Source organism: Carassius auratus, chromosome 22 (genome assembly GCF_003368295.1).
Source record: "Carassius auratus strain Wakin chromosome 22, ASM336829v1, whole genome shotgun sequence".
In the NCBI taxonomy this organism is placed as follows: Eukaryota; Metazoa; Chordata; class Actinopteri; order Cypriniformes; family Cyprinidae; genus Carassius; species Carassius auratus.
Genome location: NC_039264.1, coordinates 19,345,813 through 19,363,234, shown reverse-complemented (window position 1 = coordinate 19,363,234; position 17,422 = coordinate 19,345,813). Strand labels below are relative to the sequence as shown.

At 38.0% G+C, this 17,422-nt stretch overlaps 2 protein-coding genes across 2 annotated transcripts; both read left to right on the top strand.

Moving 5' to 3' along the window:
- Positions 1 to 273: 273 nt before the first annotated feature.
- On the top strand, positions 274 to 6,502 carry fam20cl (family with sequence similarity 20 member C, like). Its single transcript, XM_026198092.1, has 11 exons — positions 274 to 470; positions 546 to 926; positions 2,487 to 2,662; positions 3,791 to 3,869; positions 4,333 to 4,425; positions 4,542 to 4,657; positions 4,748 to 4,928; positions 5,199 to 5,308; positions 5,657 to 5,738; positions 5,832 to 5,891; positions 5,968 to 6,502. Exons 1-11 carry the CDS (start codon positions 337 to 339, stop codon positions 6,215 to 6,217), a joined length of 1,662 nt encoding a protein of 553 aa, XP_026053877.1. The 5' UTR covers positions 274 to 336; the 3' UTR covers positions 6,218 to 6,502.
- Positions 6,503 to 9,870: 3,368 nt separating this feature from the next.
- On the top strand, positions 9,871 to 15,865 carry LOC113039926 (gastrula zinc finger protein XlCGF8.2DB-like). The gene is made up of 2 exons (XM_026198091.1): positions 9,871 to 10,381; positions 13,088 to 15,865. Exon 2 carries the CDS (start codon positions 13,093 to 13,095, stop codon positions 14,137 to 14,139), a length of 1,047 nt encoding a protein of 348 aa, XP_026053876.1. The 5' UTR covers positions 9,871 to 10,381; positions 13,088 to 13,092; the 3' UTR covers positions 14,140 to 15,865.
- Positions 15,866 to 17,422: the final 1,557 nt, after the last annotated feature.

Here is a 17,422-nt window from a genome sequence, read left to right as displayed (position 1 = left end):
GTTAAAACATTTATTAATTGTATTTTTTTATTAATATTAACCTACTGCCCCCCGACACCACAATTGTTTTTGTATTAAATGAATTATAAAATATAAATCTTAATAAAATAAAAACATATATTAAAAAAACATTTTCATGTAAGCTTTCATGTCCAGGCCTCCAATCATTTGGTTTCACCAGATAAATTACTAATAAATAGTTGCCCTCTACAGAGAATGAAAGTGAAAAAGTATGCTTGGTTGCACGAGGATAGAGGACAATTTGGTTAAAAAAAATTACCCGACTCTCCCGTATTGGGTGACATTTGCCTGGACATTACAGGGGGGAAAGTAAACATGTCCACTCAGATCAACCTAACCTGGCACAAAAAGGGAGTGCAAGAGTGCAAACGGGGAATACGGTCTAAAGGACAGTCTGAGCTTCCTTTTAGTCCAGACAGACGGAGACAGAAACACCTTCTGGAAGACAGGTATGTTTTGCTCTATATTCTTTAACATGGGTGACTGTAGAGTTGAACTTTATACTTTGTGCCATCTAATTTCAGTACAATGCGAGTATGTACACGTCGGCGTTCACGGACATTGCGCTTTTGGCTGTTAATTGTCTTCCTGTGTCTTCACTTGCTCGTGGTTTCTCTTGTCCTGTCCATATACCACACTTCCTGCGAGCACCACTCATACCCTGATATCCAGACCTCCATCAGCTTCTCCATTCAAAATACATCTGCTTCAACAAGCACAATGGCGGCTGCAGGAAGTGACACCCAGGAAGTGGAAATGGATGGCACAGCAGGTGATCTTGCCAAACTGGAGGCTCTGTACTCCCACCCGCTGTATAATTTGCCCACTCCACCACTGGCCGATGGTGATTGGCTGCTGAGAGTCCGAACGAAGAAAAAAGAGGAAGAGCGAAGCGCACAGCAATGGTGAGGACATTATGACATCACCTTTTTTTTTTGGACTGCATGTGGATTTGTTTGATTTTCGAATATATATCCATGCATAATATATAAATTCTAAAGTTTTAATTGATTATTTCTGACAAGTAATAGTGGTCTAACTTCGGTTCACGAATCGGTCTGAATCGAGAAAATCACACCAAAAACATTCAATTTTGGGTGATACCTCATACTGGCCTCTAGGTGTCAGTATCAAAGGGATACTAGGGACACCCTAAAATGACAAGTTTGTCATTAATCCCTTACCCTCATGTCGTTCCAAACCCCGTAAATGCTCCGTTTGTCTTCGGCACACAATTTTGGTTGAAAACCTGGAGGCTTGAGACTATCCCATAGACTGCCAAGTAAATAACAAGAATGTGCTGTTTCATTTAAAATCAAAGCTAAATACACGTAGGACACAGAAGAGCATACACAGCATACGGTGATATAGAGTGACACAGAGGAGAACGTTGACAAAATAATTATTGAATAAAGTCATTATTTTTGTTTTCTTCACTTACAAAAAGTGTTTTCATTGCTTCATATAACCCAGATTGCACGTCCGATGGCAGATGGAGTATTCTGACTAGGACTTTTCATACCTTTTATCGACCTTGACACTGTTATTTACTTGGCAGTCTATGGGACAGTCTCAAGCCTCCAGGTTTTCATCCAAAATATCTTAAATTGTGTTCCGAAGACGAACGGTGCTTTTATGGGTTTGGTGATTGTGGCGAGTGGGGCGGGGCCGAGAGACGTGGGAACAAGGAGTGAGGCCAGCGGGATGATTGGGAAATCAGCGACACCTGCGCCCCACCGCCGGTCTCGAGTCCATCGTAGGAGATGGAAGGATATAAAACTGGAGCGACGATAGTGAAGGACGAGAGAGGACCAGGCCTGGGATTTTAGTTGTGTTTGCTTTTATTTTCGCGCATCAGTCGTCCGTGAGGGGCTGATGCGCTGTTTTGTTTATTTTGTGATTGTGGCGAGTGGGGCGGGGCCGAGAGGCGTGGGAACGAGGAGTGAGGCCGGGTGTAGTGATTGGAGATGAGCTACACCTGCGCCCCACCGCCGGTATCGAGTCCCACGTAGGAGATGGAAGGATATAAAACTGGAGCGACGACCGTGAAGGACGAGAGAGGACCAGGCCTGGGACATTATTTTATGTTTGCTTTTTATTTTGAGCGCACCAGTCGTCTGTGAGGGGCTGGTGCGATGGTTTGTGTTTATTTTTCAATTATTAAAATGTTTTGATTGTGCGCCGGTTCCCGCCTCCTTCTTCCCGATGAGTAGGAAGATTATATCGTTACAGTGATTATTAAAGTTTCATTTTGATTGTGCGCCGGTTCCCGCCTCCTTCTTCTGGATGAATACGAAGTTTTTATCATTACAGTGATTAATGACAAAATTTTCATTTTGGGGTGGAGTAACCCAGTGAGTCCAAAACTGCTGCCATATTAGCCATTAAGACAAATAAAATTCCTTTTTGCACCTTTAATTATGACTAGTGTACTGTTAGTGACCCATGAGTGAATCTCATCCTAGGCTGAGTGCTAATGAGGACGGCTATGATCCTATCCTCTGGAATGCTAGTGCTGAGACACATCCACCTTGGCTCCGGTTTCACCTTGGTATATCTCGCTGGCAGATGTATCAGCACAAAGACCCCAATCTGTCAGTGCTGACTCAGCAAATGGCATCCCACCGCATTGTCAGTGCAGGTAGGTGACCTTAAATTTTGCAAAGCAAGGCCTTTATATGAGAAAGACAGAGGGAGGGAGGAGGATGAAAAGAGCATAGAAGCCTGTTATTTGGTTATCGGCAGTCTTTAAAAAAATTTCTTTTACATTCCAGAGAAAAAAGTAAACCCCAAAGGTATACTTCACTTTTCATGTGTATGCTAGCGTGTGCATACAGTGCGTGTGATGCGTATTAGACTAGAACGGCAATTAACTTACATACCTGTACAATAAACAGATTAAAATGTGCATTCTCCCATTAAATTTTAAACATCCAGTAATGTATTCTCAAATGTCTTGTGGAGCACTTTCAGAGCATGCATTTATTTGTCATTTTAACAGTTTGGAAACAGCACAAATGTGGAAGTCCTTTAAAGATTTCTTATCCTGTTGCGCCCTCTATAGGACCAGCGATTAGTCAACATAAAGCTTAAAGAGTCATGGCAGTGCATTAAAGTTGACTAGTTGATTAGTCAGTGCAACAGCTAGTACATACACTTCCAAAACACATTTATGTTCAAACAACATGTAAAGTGAATTTTGCATCCAAAGACCCCTTTGAGCAAAAATAATCTCTGTAGTAGACAAGTGGTCCTGGGGAGGAGGAGGGTTAAAGAAAATTCGGTGTCACTTTACTTGAAGCCTTTATGTATAATGTATAACAATGCATTCATAATGTACTGTATGTTGTAATGCTTTATACATTTTCATAAATAATTATAATCTAAGTTAAAATGCATTATAATATTTGAAGGTTTGTTTGTTATGCGTTTTAATGCAGTACACTTTCTAAAGGTGCAACAATGAGTGGATAAGTATTATAATGTGTTATAACTGTGGCTACAATTAGCCATGAGATCAAACAATGCATTATATAGTGCATTACAAGGCATAATTAATGCATTAAAGCTACTTTTATAAAATATTGTGTATACAGGCTTTAGATAAAGGGTTTCCAAAAATAAGGAAAATTCCTGCAGGACCAGGTCCACACGAGAATAAATGACATAGCATATAACTATGAATTTTTGAGAACTAAAGTCACATTTACCAGACATAATTTCACAATAACAACAAATGTTGCAAGTAAACTTTTCTGGTGCTTTCCAGTGCAAAAATCAGGTGGGACGCAGCTGAAGTTGGTGATGTCATTTCCTAATTATGGACAGGCGCTCTTCAAACCCATGAAGTGAGACCCAAGCACCATGTGTCATTTTTGCACTCCACTGTACTACGACTGTTTTTCTATGTAAACACTTGAGCTGCTAGACAGACATCTTTGTTGCATAAGTCTTTTGCTGCCTCTTCTGAATAACACTGTGTTCTAAAAGGCAGCCGCCAGGTAGGTTCATTTTTCAATAAAATGGCTACCAAGACCTTCCGATTTTTTCCCCCCCCTCCACTGTCTGTGCGACACAATGCAATGAACAAATAAAATAAGATAAATGCAAGATTTGGAGACACATTTTTTAAGTATATTTATTTTCACTTTAGAATGGTGGTCAAACACCGAAAAACTATGAAAATGTAGTATCAGAATAGTTTTTACATTGTAAGGGAAGAGTGAAGTGGCTCAAATATATTAATGTAATTCAAGATCTGAATTTTGATTATTTTGTTTAAAATTAAGATCAGAATTGTCTCGACTTAAGACAGGAACGGCATGAGGAGACCAATGCGAATCTGTATTACTTTTCTGACTTTGAGAGGCACAATGCTGAGATCGCAGCCTTCCACCTGGACAGGTAAGAGCACAGACTCTATATTACATATATAGCCATAAGATAAATCGCCTAATCAGTCTGAATACAAATAAAAAAAAAAGAAAAAAAATCGAAAACACTTTCTCTCTCACAAAAAGGATACTGGGTTTCAGAAGGATGCCTCCAGTGGTTGGGAGGCTTATTAATGTATTAAAACAGATCAAAGACATCACCACCGACCATAAACTGGTCACAACATTTTTCACGTCTCCAGGTTTGTTGACCTTGGCTCTTAGATTCCCCCATCACTTTCTCTCAAACAGAGAATTCTTGTACGTCACCATTTGTCTTTCTCTTTCTGCAGTGGGGAATGCATGTTTTTATGGCCAGTGTTCCTATTACTGCTCCACAGAGCATGCTATCTGTGGCCGTCCCCTCAAGATAGAGGGGTCTATGGCTGCTATGTTGCCAGACCCGAGTTTGGCACCACGTCGTTCATGGAGGAGTCCCTGGAGGCGGTCCTACAGTCGAAGCAAGCTGGCTCAGTGGGTGGAGAATGTGATATTTAAAAAGATAGTACATCCAAAATGACTCAACCTCATGTAGTTCCAATCTTGACCTTTCTACTGTTGAACACAAAAGAATATGTTTTGAATAAAAATCTCTTGGTGTTTTCCATCTATACACTGATCCTCAATCTGGACTTTCGAAGTATATAATTTCAGATTCTTCTTGTTTGTGTTTGTACATATTTATTGAGTGTGATTTAAAATGGAGAATCCAGCGTAAGTAACCGATGATTTTTTCTGTAATAGATGGGAGACAGAGTCCAACTACTGTGACTCCATAAAAAAGATGCCTCCCTATGACCGAGGCACTCGATTGGTGGATCTGATCGACATGAGCATTCTGGACTTTCTAATGAGTGAGTCGTGAATCAGGTTCGATGACTCAAGGGTTTTCTGATGTGTAACAGAAATATTCTGTTTTTGGACTAAACACATGACATTCTTTAAAATAGCATATCAAAAACAAAATTACATTAATATGGTAATAATTTAATATGGTGGGCCTATATATCCAAGTGCCACAGTACTTATTCAAAACATGAAAATGTGTACAAAAAAATATATATTTTTTTAGAGTCCAAACATCAACTTTAGACCTCATCAATGTTCACTGGCCTAATGTAAATGATCAAAATACATTTTTATTTGTCTCTTTTTATTTTGAAATCTTTGTTTTCCTGATACTTTCCATCTACCCTCCTCAGGTAACATGGACAGACACCACTATGAAACGTTTGAGAAGTTTGGCAATGACACATTTCTCATACACTTGGACAATGGAAGAGCGTGAGTATTCAAAATCAAGGGTCAAAGAGGCTTTCTGTTGTTATTCTGGTTTGACTTAGCTTGGATGAGCATGAAGGCTCTTCTATGTTTTAGGTTTGGACGTCATTCTAAAGATGAACCGTCTATATTAGCTCCTCTTGTGCAGTGCTGCAGGTAGAGTGAACATAACTAACAATTTTAGAGAGATGTGTTTATGCTCTGCTTATTATTCCCTCGTTCTTTCCCTCAGGGTTCGTCGTTCCACATTGCTACGTTTACGCCTGCTATCTCTCCAGTCGTATCGGATGAGTGATGTCATGCGTGCATCTTTGTCTCAGGACCCTCTTGCAGTGGTGGCCCCACTCCTCACTGAACAACATCTTTCCGCTTTAGATCGTCGCCTAGAAACAGTCCTCCAAACCATTCAGGACTGTCTACAGCAGCATCAACATCACAGTGACGTCATATATGATGACATCACCGATTACCATGGGGCTTGATGGATATTATTTAGTTGTAGATGTTGTGCTGTGTTACCAGACTGTAAACAGCCTTACACTACAGTTACACTTTCATATTCAATGTTTGTGATTTGAAACAATAATTACGTCGTATGAAAATATGTGCTACTACAATGAAATCATGCAATCAGGTTTGAAAGAATGACTAGTGGTGTTAAAAGTGTGATCAGTTTAAAGTTTTGTACTCAGAGTTTTGTCAATGTACACCTACTTGTGAAAATAATACCAAACCAATTAAAAATTAAAATTAAATTTTATTAAAAATTAAATTTTAAATCAACTTATTTTCCCCTTTAAATGATAAATTTTTCTCAGTTTAAACACTTGAAATGCCATCTATGTTGAATTCTGAATAAAATATTTAAATTTGAAATTTCCACATCATTGCTTTCTGTTTTTATTCACAATTTGTATAGTGTCCCAATGTTTTTGGAATCGGGTTTGTATTTTGTAAAGAATCCTTGGGGTCTTGAAAGGCACTATACAAAAAAAAAAAAAAGTTTAAAATTAAAATGGATTAAACCTAGAATTCATTATGATTTAGCACTATTTGCTTAAAGCTGTTTTGTGTTTGAGAAATAAAACCAAAAGCTCAAGATTGTTTTCTAGTGCATTCATCATTGTCTTCGCAAACATACACAATCAAACTGACGTGACGACTGATTGACCTCATTCTTCTGTCTCTATACATAAATACACATTTACATAGACGGGCGAACATAATCACCTGATTTTGTAAATGTGGACAATTGCATTAGGCACCCAGTTTGCACTTGTCTATAGCTTACATAGAAAATGAGACTACAATAGGAGAAATATGCCTTTTATTGAAAGGGTCCAGCTTTACAATTTCTATGTCTGTGCTCAATAGCAATGTGTTCATCCCGCCATTTTTCATCTAACAATTGACACATTCAGCATTAACATACGAGATCTCAGTAATAAAGCAGAATAAAATTTTTAAATCTTAAAATGTTAACTTCAATACTGGAAAATCTTTGAAAAATTGAATTTTTATTTGAAAAATATGGATGTCATTTCCGAATTGTGATATTGGGTAAATGTATGTGAGTAAGAGAAACTCCATACACATACCTACAGTTCCACGAATGTTATGAGGACTGAAATTATGCTTGTAGAAAATTTGTCAGGAAAGTAAAACCTGTTGATGAAACTCAGATAACTTAACAGGGAGTTTTTTAAGGTCATAATCACATCTAAGGAGGAGATCAATGCCTCCTAAAAATATGGCTGGGGATATGAGACCAAAAACTTTTAATTTTTTAAAAATTATTTTATTTTATTTAAGATTTTATTTTAGTTATTATTATTTAACATTTCAATTTCACAAAGAAATCTGAAGCATTTTGTCTGAGAAATTCACATTTTCATTAATAATTTGTCTTAAATATATATGTAGCTATACATACACATTTGGCCGCGTCGTAAATTTATTGAATCGTTACATCCTTATATGCTACTAGTTTTTGGTTTTGCTGATCATTATTCAGCAGACGTCTTTTTCTTTTCTTTTCTTTTCTTTTTTCTCTGGCGAGTTAAATTCAGTTTGCAGTAGCTCCCAAAACATGAATAATGCCTGTGTATTTTGAAATGTTGCGAGCCCTGAGGTGTGTTTCCCAAAAGCATCGTTAATAAGGAGCCCTATCAATTTTGACTCGAGGATTCTTTTGTGCCGCTTCTCCAGAGAGATGATTATCATACCTCTCTCTCAAAGTTTTGTCCATTCATTAAACAAATCGACGTTGTCACAACGGTCTGTTCTTACTGCGTCGTTTCACTCACTCCAGTCCAGCGGGTGGCGCTAAACACATACGTTTGTTTGCCACACACCATTAAACCTTAGACAAAGAAATTGAGTTTCACCGCGCTCTCGTTTGTTGTTATGTCGGGATGCTGCCTTAATACAGACGGTGATAAACGTTTATTTTAAGAGGAAAATACAGTTTTTGAATAAGGTCGGTAAATACCTGTAATATTCTCAACCTCACAGTCGTGACTTCGTTTTTAATCAAGCAGGAATATCTTTAGGAGTATCATCTGAACTGAGATCTGCTGTTGTGAAGATGGTGTTTGTAAAAGAGGAGAGTGAAGAGAACATGAGTGAACCAGAAACCAGGAGAATAAAACACGAGGAACCAGAAACCTGCAGAATAAAACTTGAGGAACCAGAAACCTGCACAATAAAACCTGAGGAACCAGAAACCTGGAGAATAAGACACGAGGAATCAGAAACCTGGAGAATAAAACTTGAGGAACCAGAAACCTGCACAATAAAACTTGAGGAACCAGAAACCTGGAGAATAAAACACGAGGAATCAGAAACCTGGAGAATAAAACACGAGGAACCAGAAACCTGGAGAATAAAACTTGAGGAACCAGAAACCTGCACAATAAAACTTGAGGAACCAGAAACCTGGAGAATAAAACACGAGGAATCAGAAACCTGGAGAATAAAACACGAGGAACCAGAAACCTGGAGAATAAAACACGAGGAACCAGTAACCTGCAGAATAAAACACGAGGAACCAGAAACCTGCAGAATAAAACACGAGGAACCAGAAACCTGGATAATAAAACAAGAGGAGCCAGAAACCTGCACAATAAAACATGATGAACCAGAAACCTGGAGAATAAAACTTGAGGAACCAGAAACCTGGAGAATAAAACACGAGGAATCAGAAACCTGGAGAATAAAACACGAGGAATCAGAAACCTGGAGAATAAAACACGAGGATCCAGAAACCTGGAGAATAAAACATGAGGAACCAGTAACCTGCAGAATAAAACACGAGGAACCAGAAACCTGCAGAATAAAACACGAGGAACCAGAAACCTGGATAATAAAACAAGAGGAGCCAGAAACCTGCACAATAAAACATGATGAACCAGAAACCTGGAGAATAAAACACGAGGAGCCAGAAACCTGCACAATAAAACACGAGAAGCCAGAAACCTGGATAATAAAACACGAGGAGCCAGAAACCTCCAGAATAAAACGCGAGGAATCAGAAACCTGGAGAATAAAACACGAGGAACCAGAAACCTCCAGAATAAAACACGAGGAGCCAGAAACCTGCACAATAAAACTTGAGGAACCAGAAACCTGGAGAATAAAACACGAGGAATCAGAAACCTGGAGAATAAAACACGAGGAACCAGAAACCTGGAGAATAAAACTTGAGGAACCAGAAACCTGCACAATAAAACTTGAGGAACCAGAAACCTGGAGAATAAAACACGAGGAATCAGAAACCTGGAGAATAAAACACGAGGAACCAGAAACCTGGAGAATAAAACACGAGGAACCAGTAACCTGCAGAATAAAACACAAGGAACCAGAAACCTGCAGAATAAAACACGAGGAACCAGAAACCTGGATAACAAAACAAGAGGAGCCAGAAACCTGCACAATAAAACATGATGAACCAGAAACCTGGAGAATAAAACTTGAGGAACCAGAAACCTGGAGAATAAAACACGAGGAATCAGAAACCTGGAGAATAAAACACGAGGAATCAGAAACCTGGAGAATAAAACACGAGGATCCAGAAACCTGGAGAATAAAACATGAGGAACCAGTAACCTGCAGAATAAAACACGAGGAACCAGAAACCTGCAGAATAAAACACGAGGAACCAGAAACCTGGATAATAAAACAAGAGGAGCCAGAAACCTGCACAATAAAACATGATGAACCAGAAACCTGGAGAATAAAACACGAGGAGCCAGAAACCTGCACAATAAAACACGAGAAGCCAGAAACCTGGATAATAAAACACGAGGAGCCAGAAACCTCCAGAATAAAACGCGAGGAATCAGAAACCTGGAGAATAAAACACGAGGAACCAGAAACCTCCAGAATAAAACACGAGGAGCCAGAAACCTGCACAATAAAACACGAGAAGCCAGAAACCTGGATAATAAAACACGAGGAGCCAGAAACCTCCAGAATAAAACGCGAGGAGCCAGAAACCTGCAAAATAAAACACGAGGAACCAGAAACCTCCAGAATAAAACACGAGGAGCCAGAAACCTGCAAAATAAAACACGAGGAACCAGAAACCTCCAGAATAAAACACGAGGAACCAGAAACCAGGGGAATAAAACACGAGAAACAAGGAGGTTGGTGTTTATACTTCAAACAGTCATTAAAGACAAATGTGGTACAATCACAGATCCTTTGTGTAAAAATAAGGCCTTAACTATCATACAAATTTCTTAAATCCATGTTTTTAAAGTTCTTATGGAAATGTGTGTGAACTGACACTGGGAAGATTTAATTATTTTTTTAATTAATTATATTTTTGCTTTTTGGAATCATGAAACTGTTGAACTTAGAGCTTGTGAGACTGAATTTGTTTTTACGCTAGTATGAGTCGCTATAGGACTGTGCTTATTTTAAATCATGTGAATGTCTCAGTAGAGCATTATTTGATTGTCTGTTACAAATAAATCAGTTACAGTTTTGCAGCAGACTAACAAATGACAATGCAAACAGACTTTCACTGTAAGATATATGTGACCCTGGAGCACAAAAGCTGTCATAAGTAGCACTGGTATATATGTAGCAATAGCCAAAAATACATTGTATTGGGCAAAATTATCAATATGTCTTATTTAAATATTGTCTCATATGTCTTATATATATTTATGCGTTATACGTTGTAAGTTTATTGTTTCGTTACTCCCCATCATGAGTGAAAGAAAATGTCTCTCTTGAGAAAAAGTTTTGGAAAACAGCACATAAATATCGCTATAAATCAATATGGGGTTATTAAATAACGTTATATATTTTTTATTTGATTTAAGATTTGATTTTAGTTATTATTAACAAATTAATTTCACAAAGAAATTTGCAGCATTTTTAAAAGAAAAGAAATAAAACGACACATTTTCATTAAATTAAATTAAATTAAATGTATGTATTACAATATCCCACGAGGCTTTAGCAGGCATGTATACATGATACTAAGCGAGGCAGACGAAGCCTGAGACTTACCAAGCTCAACAGTGCCTCACAATAAAATCTGTGATGAAAAGGGGAACTGCAGAGTGCTCTAATTTAGAGCCATTGGGGCAGATTTGAGACTGCCCCAGTTATTTTCAAGTTGGTATGTCTGTTTTGTTTCTTTTTTATGTGGAGTAGTAGATCAAATTAACAAAGTAGGCTATACCAGTCCTCTACGGACACCTTGGAAATTGAATTATAGAAATATATATTAGGGGTGTAACGGTACGCAAAAATCACGGTTCGGTACGTACCTCGGTTTTAAAGTCACGGTTCGGTTCATTTTCGGTACAGTAAGGGAAAGAAATGCAAACATTAAACTGCAGGTTGTTTATACTAGAAACTTTTTTTAACAATTTGTTTACACTTTTTAAAAAAAAATACTTTTGAATAAAATAAATAATAAAATATAATGTATAATAAAATAAAAAAGAATAAGAAATAAAATACTGATGCAAAGTTCTCCACTAAATAAAATACTCTGTCTCAAACCAATATCATATAATAAAATATAATAAAAAATAAAAAATAAATAACTATGATTACAGTGCAGCATTACCAATCCCAGCTTGTAGGCCTGCTCATATTTAAAAAAATATATATAACTTTTCCAAAGTGTAAAATGCAGCTTCATTAGTTTCAGTTTTTAGACCTGCTCAGATTTCATTGTTGTGTTGGACCGATCGGAATTAAGAGCAAAGGTCTGTTTAAATGCAGACGGGAGCTGTGTTTGAATTACGGTCGGTTTTTTCCTAGTTGTAGTGATGTTCACACACTGGCATATTGCACCTGTCAAACAGTCTATTTTGCCGCCAATACTGTTGATGGTGTCCTTAATCAGTAGGCTTTATATTTATGCTCAACATGAAGTATAGATATTGTTGTCGTAAAGACAAGATACTGGTCTGTCGGCGCCTCGGCGATCTCCTTCTATGTCACAGCAGCATAGTAGCAGCAGCGCGCCAGCGCCGCGTCAGGCACAATTCTGGTGTGTAAAGACACAGAAAACGCGAAGCAACTGACACGCAGCAGAAACGCCACGCTCACGCAACGCAGCCAGCGTGTCACCGGCCTTAGAATCAGATGCAGGGCGGGATTTACGCTGAACAAAATATTGCATTCGGTACACACGTGCACCGTACGGAAAGTCCTGTACCGAAACGGTCCGGTACGAATACACATACCGTTACACCCTACATACCTAACGGTTATACATACCCTACATACCCAATTCAGGTCTTGGAGTATCTACTAATGAGCTGATGATCTTTAATTAAGGTGACATGGAAAACATGCAGTGTTGAGGGCCTCCAGGCACATGGTTGGGAAACACTGGTCTATAGGCCCTCTTTCAAATGAGACCACCCCCGCGACAATAGCCCCCGGGTTTCGTGTGTTATGGGTGGTTCAATTCGTGGTCCGGCACAGACCGCTCTAGCGATCTTAGTTTGCTACCAATGCATTCAGGGTGCCGCACGAGAGGGCTCCTCGAGTTGAAGGGATCCTCTGTATTTAGTGGAGACCTGCCAGCACGTTCGCGAGATAGTGACACCAGTCAACACTTTCACATCAATAAGGGGAGGTCTCTTGTTCAGGCCGCAGCATTCAAGCTTATTCAATCCTATTCAACCGACCGTAAGTGTGCAGCAAGGGGACTTCACATGAAATTCTGCCATGATTCCTGTTCTAAGGGAACGTACAGGTTACATTCAAAGGGCATTAAAGTGCACAAGACTTGAATTTGTAGTGTACACAAATGTTTTATCCTTTTATTATTATTTTTTTGTCAACTAATTTTCATCTTTATGATTTTATTTTAGGCCTGATGAAAATGAAAGAAGAAAGACAAGATCTGAAAGATGTGGAGGAGAAATTTCAGGATCATAAAGATCTTGATGCCAATGAAAAAAGATCTGTGAGTTGCAGCCTTAAAAAAACAGAATTCAAAAAGCCTTTCAGCTGCTCTCAGTGTGGAAACACTTTCAGATGTAACACAAATCTAAGGGATCACATGTTAATTCATGCTGGAATAAAGCCTTTCAGCTGCTCTCAGTGTGGAAAGAGTTTTACAACGAAAGCAGGTTTAAAGGATCACATGTTAATTCATACTGGGATAAAGCATTTCAGCTGCTCTCACTGTGGAAAGAGTTTTACAAAGAAATCAAACCTTAATAGTCACATGTTAATTCATACTGGGATAAAGTCTTTCATCTGCTCTCACTGTGGAAAGGGTTTTACACAGAAAGGAGACCTTAAGAAGCATTTGGTAAGGCACTCTTCAGAAAAACCTTTCAGCTGCTCTCAGTGTGGAAACATTTTCACGTATAAAGCAAACCTTAAGAAGCACATGTTAGTTCATGCTGGGATAAAGTCTTTCAGCTGCTCTCAGTGTGGAAAGAGTTTTATGCTGAAATCAAGCCTTGATAGGCACATGTTAATTCATGCTGAGATAAAACCTTTCAGCTGCTCTCAGTGTGAAAAGAGTTTTACACTGAAAGAACAACTTACGAGTCATTTGGTAACTCACACTTCAGTAAAACCTTTCAGCTGCTCTCAGTGTGGAAACACTTTCACGTGTAAAGCAAGCCTTAAGGATCACATGTTAATTCATGCTGGGATAAAGCCTTTCATCTGCTCTAAGTGTGGAAAGAGATTTACACTGAAAGGACAACTTACGAGTCATTTGGTAACTCACACTTCAGAAAAACCTTTCAGGTGCTCTCAGTGTGGAAAGAGTTTTAGATGGAAATCATGCCTTAATGGGCACATGTTAATTCATGCTGGGAAAAAGCGTTTCTCCTGCTCTCAGTGTGGAGAGAGTTTTACATGGAAAGGACAACTTACGAGTCATCTGGTAACTCACACTTCATAAAAGCCTTTCACCCGCTCTGAGTGTGCAAAGTCTTGGGCACGTAAAGGATACTTTGAGAATCACATGTTAAAGGGGCCATCGAATGCAAATTTTCCAAAAGTTTATATGATTCTTTAGGGTCTTGAAGGGGTCATATAATGCCATTTGAAATTTTCCTTTCTCAGTGGAGTACTACAAGCTCTTGGTGCATGAAGAAGGTCTGTTAAGCGGCAAAGAATTAGGTCGCAAATTCAAAGATATATTCTTTATAAAAGTTAAGCGGTCAACCACACCCCCCTAAAATGGCTTGTTCAACCACGCCCCCACATCTCTTCGTCTCTGTGTGGGAAGAATTGCATAACACCACCCAAATGTTCACACAAAGAAAGAAGGCATAACGTTTATTCTCTCTGTTGCCACAGCTGACATGTTGTGGAGTCGCTGTGTTTCATTAAACTGAAACTTAGTTTGGCCTTCAAAAAGAGGACATGACAAGAAATCAGTGGTGAAGTTGTATTTCAGCACTGTTCAAGAACAGTCCAACCCAAATATTCTGATGTGTGCTGCTCATTTTATTCAGGATGAGGACTGATTCCTGAACCAGTAGCCTGCAATGTGTCTGTGGCACAACAGCGGTTTCTGTAAAGTTGGGCAGTTCAAACTTAGCAAGGCCAGTCTGGCTCTTCTGACTCACAGCATGTAGGTAAATTTTTTATATTTAAATAATTTTCCACTTATGATTCAAACGCGAGTTTTGAGCAGTAGAGTATTCTTGTTGTTTGTTATTTCTCAGATCACAAATGCAAGACATGGTTTTATGTTTACGCAGCGCAATGCGTAAAAAGACATAAGTCATTATAATTTGTAATGTCCCACTGGATAAAACAAATGACTGGTTTGTAATGGGTTTTATCTGTTTTGTCTCGTCTAGTGATGTCCAGATCACAAACAAATCATTTATTTATTTTCTATTTGACCCGATTCTATTTAATACGCTCAATCTGATGCAAAAATAATCAATATCCCGAGTAATTCAGTTACTTCTAACAGTACATTGACTGAACTGTGATGATGGGATGTGCACCAGCAGAGCAATCTCATGATTCTGGCCTGGGAGACGACATAGTGTGTTAAGGGGCGTAACATTTCGGTTACGCGCTTGAGGCATTCAACCAGTCACGACGCACTGAATAGCTGGCCAAAACATAGCAAACGCATTGCATTACACCAAATAATGTTCTTTTTAGCAGCATCATATGCTAAAATATACTTTTCTAAAATATAAAATTTCTCAATTGTAGTGTAAAACAACACCACTTTTACCCTGTCAAAAACAGCTCTGTTTGCAGCCAGCTGTTTCGGTGCATCTTCCTTTAAATGCTAATGAGCTCTGCTCACCCCACCTCTCACTTCAGTGGGGCAATAAGCCACTCTCATGAGACTGTAAACTTTAGATACATTTAGCTGCAGAACTTGCTAACTAGCACATTATTAGGAAAGATGATTTGCAAAGATTCATTTTAAAAAATAAAATAAAACTTATACTCACTTCTGTTGGTGAAGGTGGATCACAAATGATTTGCGTGAACATAGATGCATTTAGGTAAATTGGGGGCACATTCACTTCAAAAACAAAATCAAGCCGTCTCCAGCAGCTCAATTGTCAGGAGTAAATAACAACTGCTGTGTAATTATTTACATTCAATTCAATTAAAGTTTATACCAATCATAGAAAAGCAGCTTTACAGAAATTATTAAGTTTCTATATTACATGTAGGAGTATTTTATTAGTGGTGATTTTGGCAGAAATGTTCAGTAAGAATCATGCAGTTAGTTACAAAGTACATGTTATCAAACATGAATTAAATTCAAACAATGTGTAAAAGTGAATTTTGCATCCGATGACCCCTTTAAACTGTTTTTTTTTTAATTGTATAAACAATGGAGCATATCAGAGCAAATCAGACCATTTAAAATTCAAACAGAAAAGTGTTGAAACACAAAGAGCTGAATTCCACAAAGAGGCCCAGGACAAAAGATGATCATAAATCAGATCCCATCACCAGCCTGAAGTAAGCCCAACCAACCAACCAACTCTTTCACAGCTTTGAACAGCTTGCAGGATTTAAACAAAAGAACACCTACTGATAATTCAACTCAGGAAGGAGATTGTCAAATTTGGTGCAAGTAACAATGATTAATGATCAAAGTGGCTCAGAGCATGACCATCACATGCAAGTCCATGATTGAAATCGAGAACTAAAGACATCCTCAGATTGACTTCTTCCACCTAAAAGACAAGAACCAGACTGAGATTCTTTCTAGACCCTTTTGACATTTTGTTCCTCACAGAACACTCCCTCACATTCACAGAACGATACAGAGACTATCCAGTTTACATGACTAAATGCATCAGATCAACCAAAATGATGCTAAAAGGACTAATGAACAAATATTATTCTGATACTTTACTCCATATGATGATTGTTACCAACACATTTGACTATCATGTCCTAATCCCCAGTTTTGGGGAAAGTTACTTTTAAAAGTAATGCATTACAATTAAAATTACTTCCTAAAAAAGGTAACTAAATACATAACTTACTTTTGTTTTTGTTACTTTTGCATTACTTTTAAATCTGGGCTGGGCTAGCTTGTTAGCTTTAAATATAAAAAGTTAATATTGTGGCAAATGTAAAAGCCCTTTCACATCAAAAGCCTTAGGCGGAAGCAAATGTAAATTCGCTTCTGTACACTAGAACAAAGAAGAGGAAAGTTCAACACTCTTCAGCAATAAAAAAAGAAGAAATGTTAGTTTATCTTGTGAAATATTTGTATGGTTGAATTGGATATTCGAAGATCAGCAGCAAATTGGTTAATAAAATTGGATGTAATACATAAAGGATATGTGTATTATTTGACATGTTTAATTATTGCAGTTTTGAGACATATTCTGAGTTCCTCTTAACTTTTTATTAATTTTGAGGAAAATTAAATCTTTTTTTTTTTTCTGTGAGTGAGTAAGTGTGATTAATTATTGCATGTTCACATTTATTCTAGAACTAAAGTAACATCTTACTCCCGATTTCTCTCAACAAGGTGACTGGAGATCTTTCAATCAATAAATGGGTAATTTTAAAAAGTAATGTGTTACTTTACTAGTTACTTGAAAAAAGTTATCTTATTATGTAACTCGTGTTACCCCCAACACTGATTGTGTATGTTGTTTTTAATAACTGTTGAACAGTTCATAGGTTTTTATTCATGTATGGTATGTTTGTGTTTGAGATTTTCACGTATCATA

Coding starts and splice junctions, on each gene's coding strand:
- fam20cl (XM_026198092.1), top strand. CDS start 337: ATGTCCACTCAGATCAACCTAACCTGGCACAAAAAGGGAGTGCAAGAG. Junction 5,739..5,831: donor CACTTGGACAATGGAAGAGC/GTGAGTATTCAA, acceptor TCTATGTTTTAG/GTTTGGACGTCATTCTAAAG. Junction 5,892..5,967: donor CCTCTTGTGCAGTGCTGCAG/GTAGAGTGAACA, acceptor TCTTTCCCTCAG/GGTTCGTCGTTCCACATTGC.
- LOC113039926 (XM_026198091.1), top strand. CDS start 13,093: ATGAAAATGAAAGAAGAAAGACAAGATCTGAAAGATGTGGAGGAGAAA.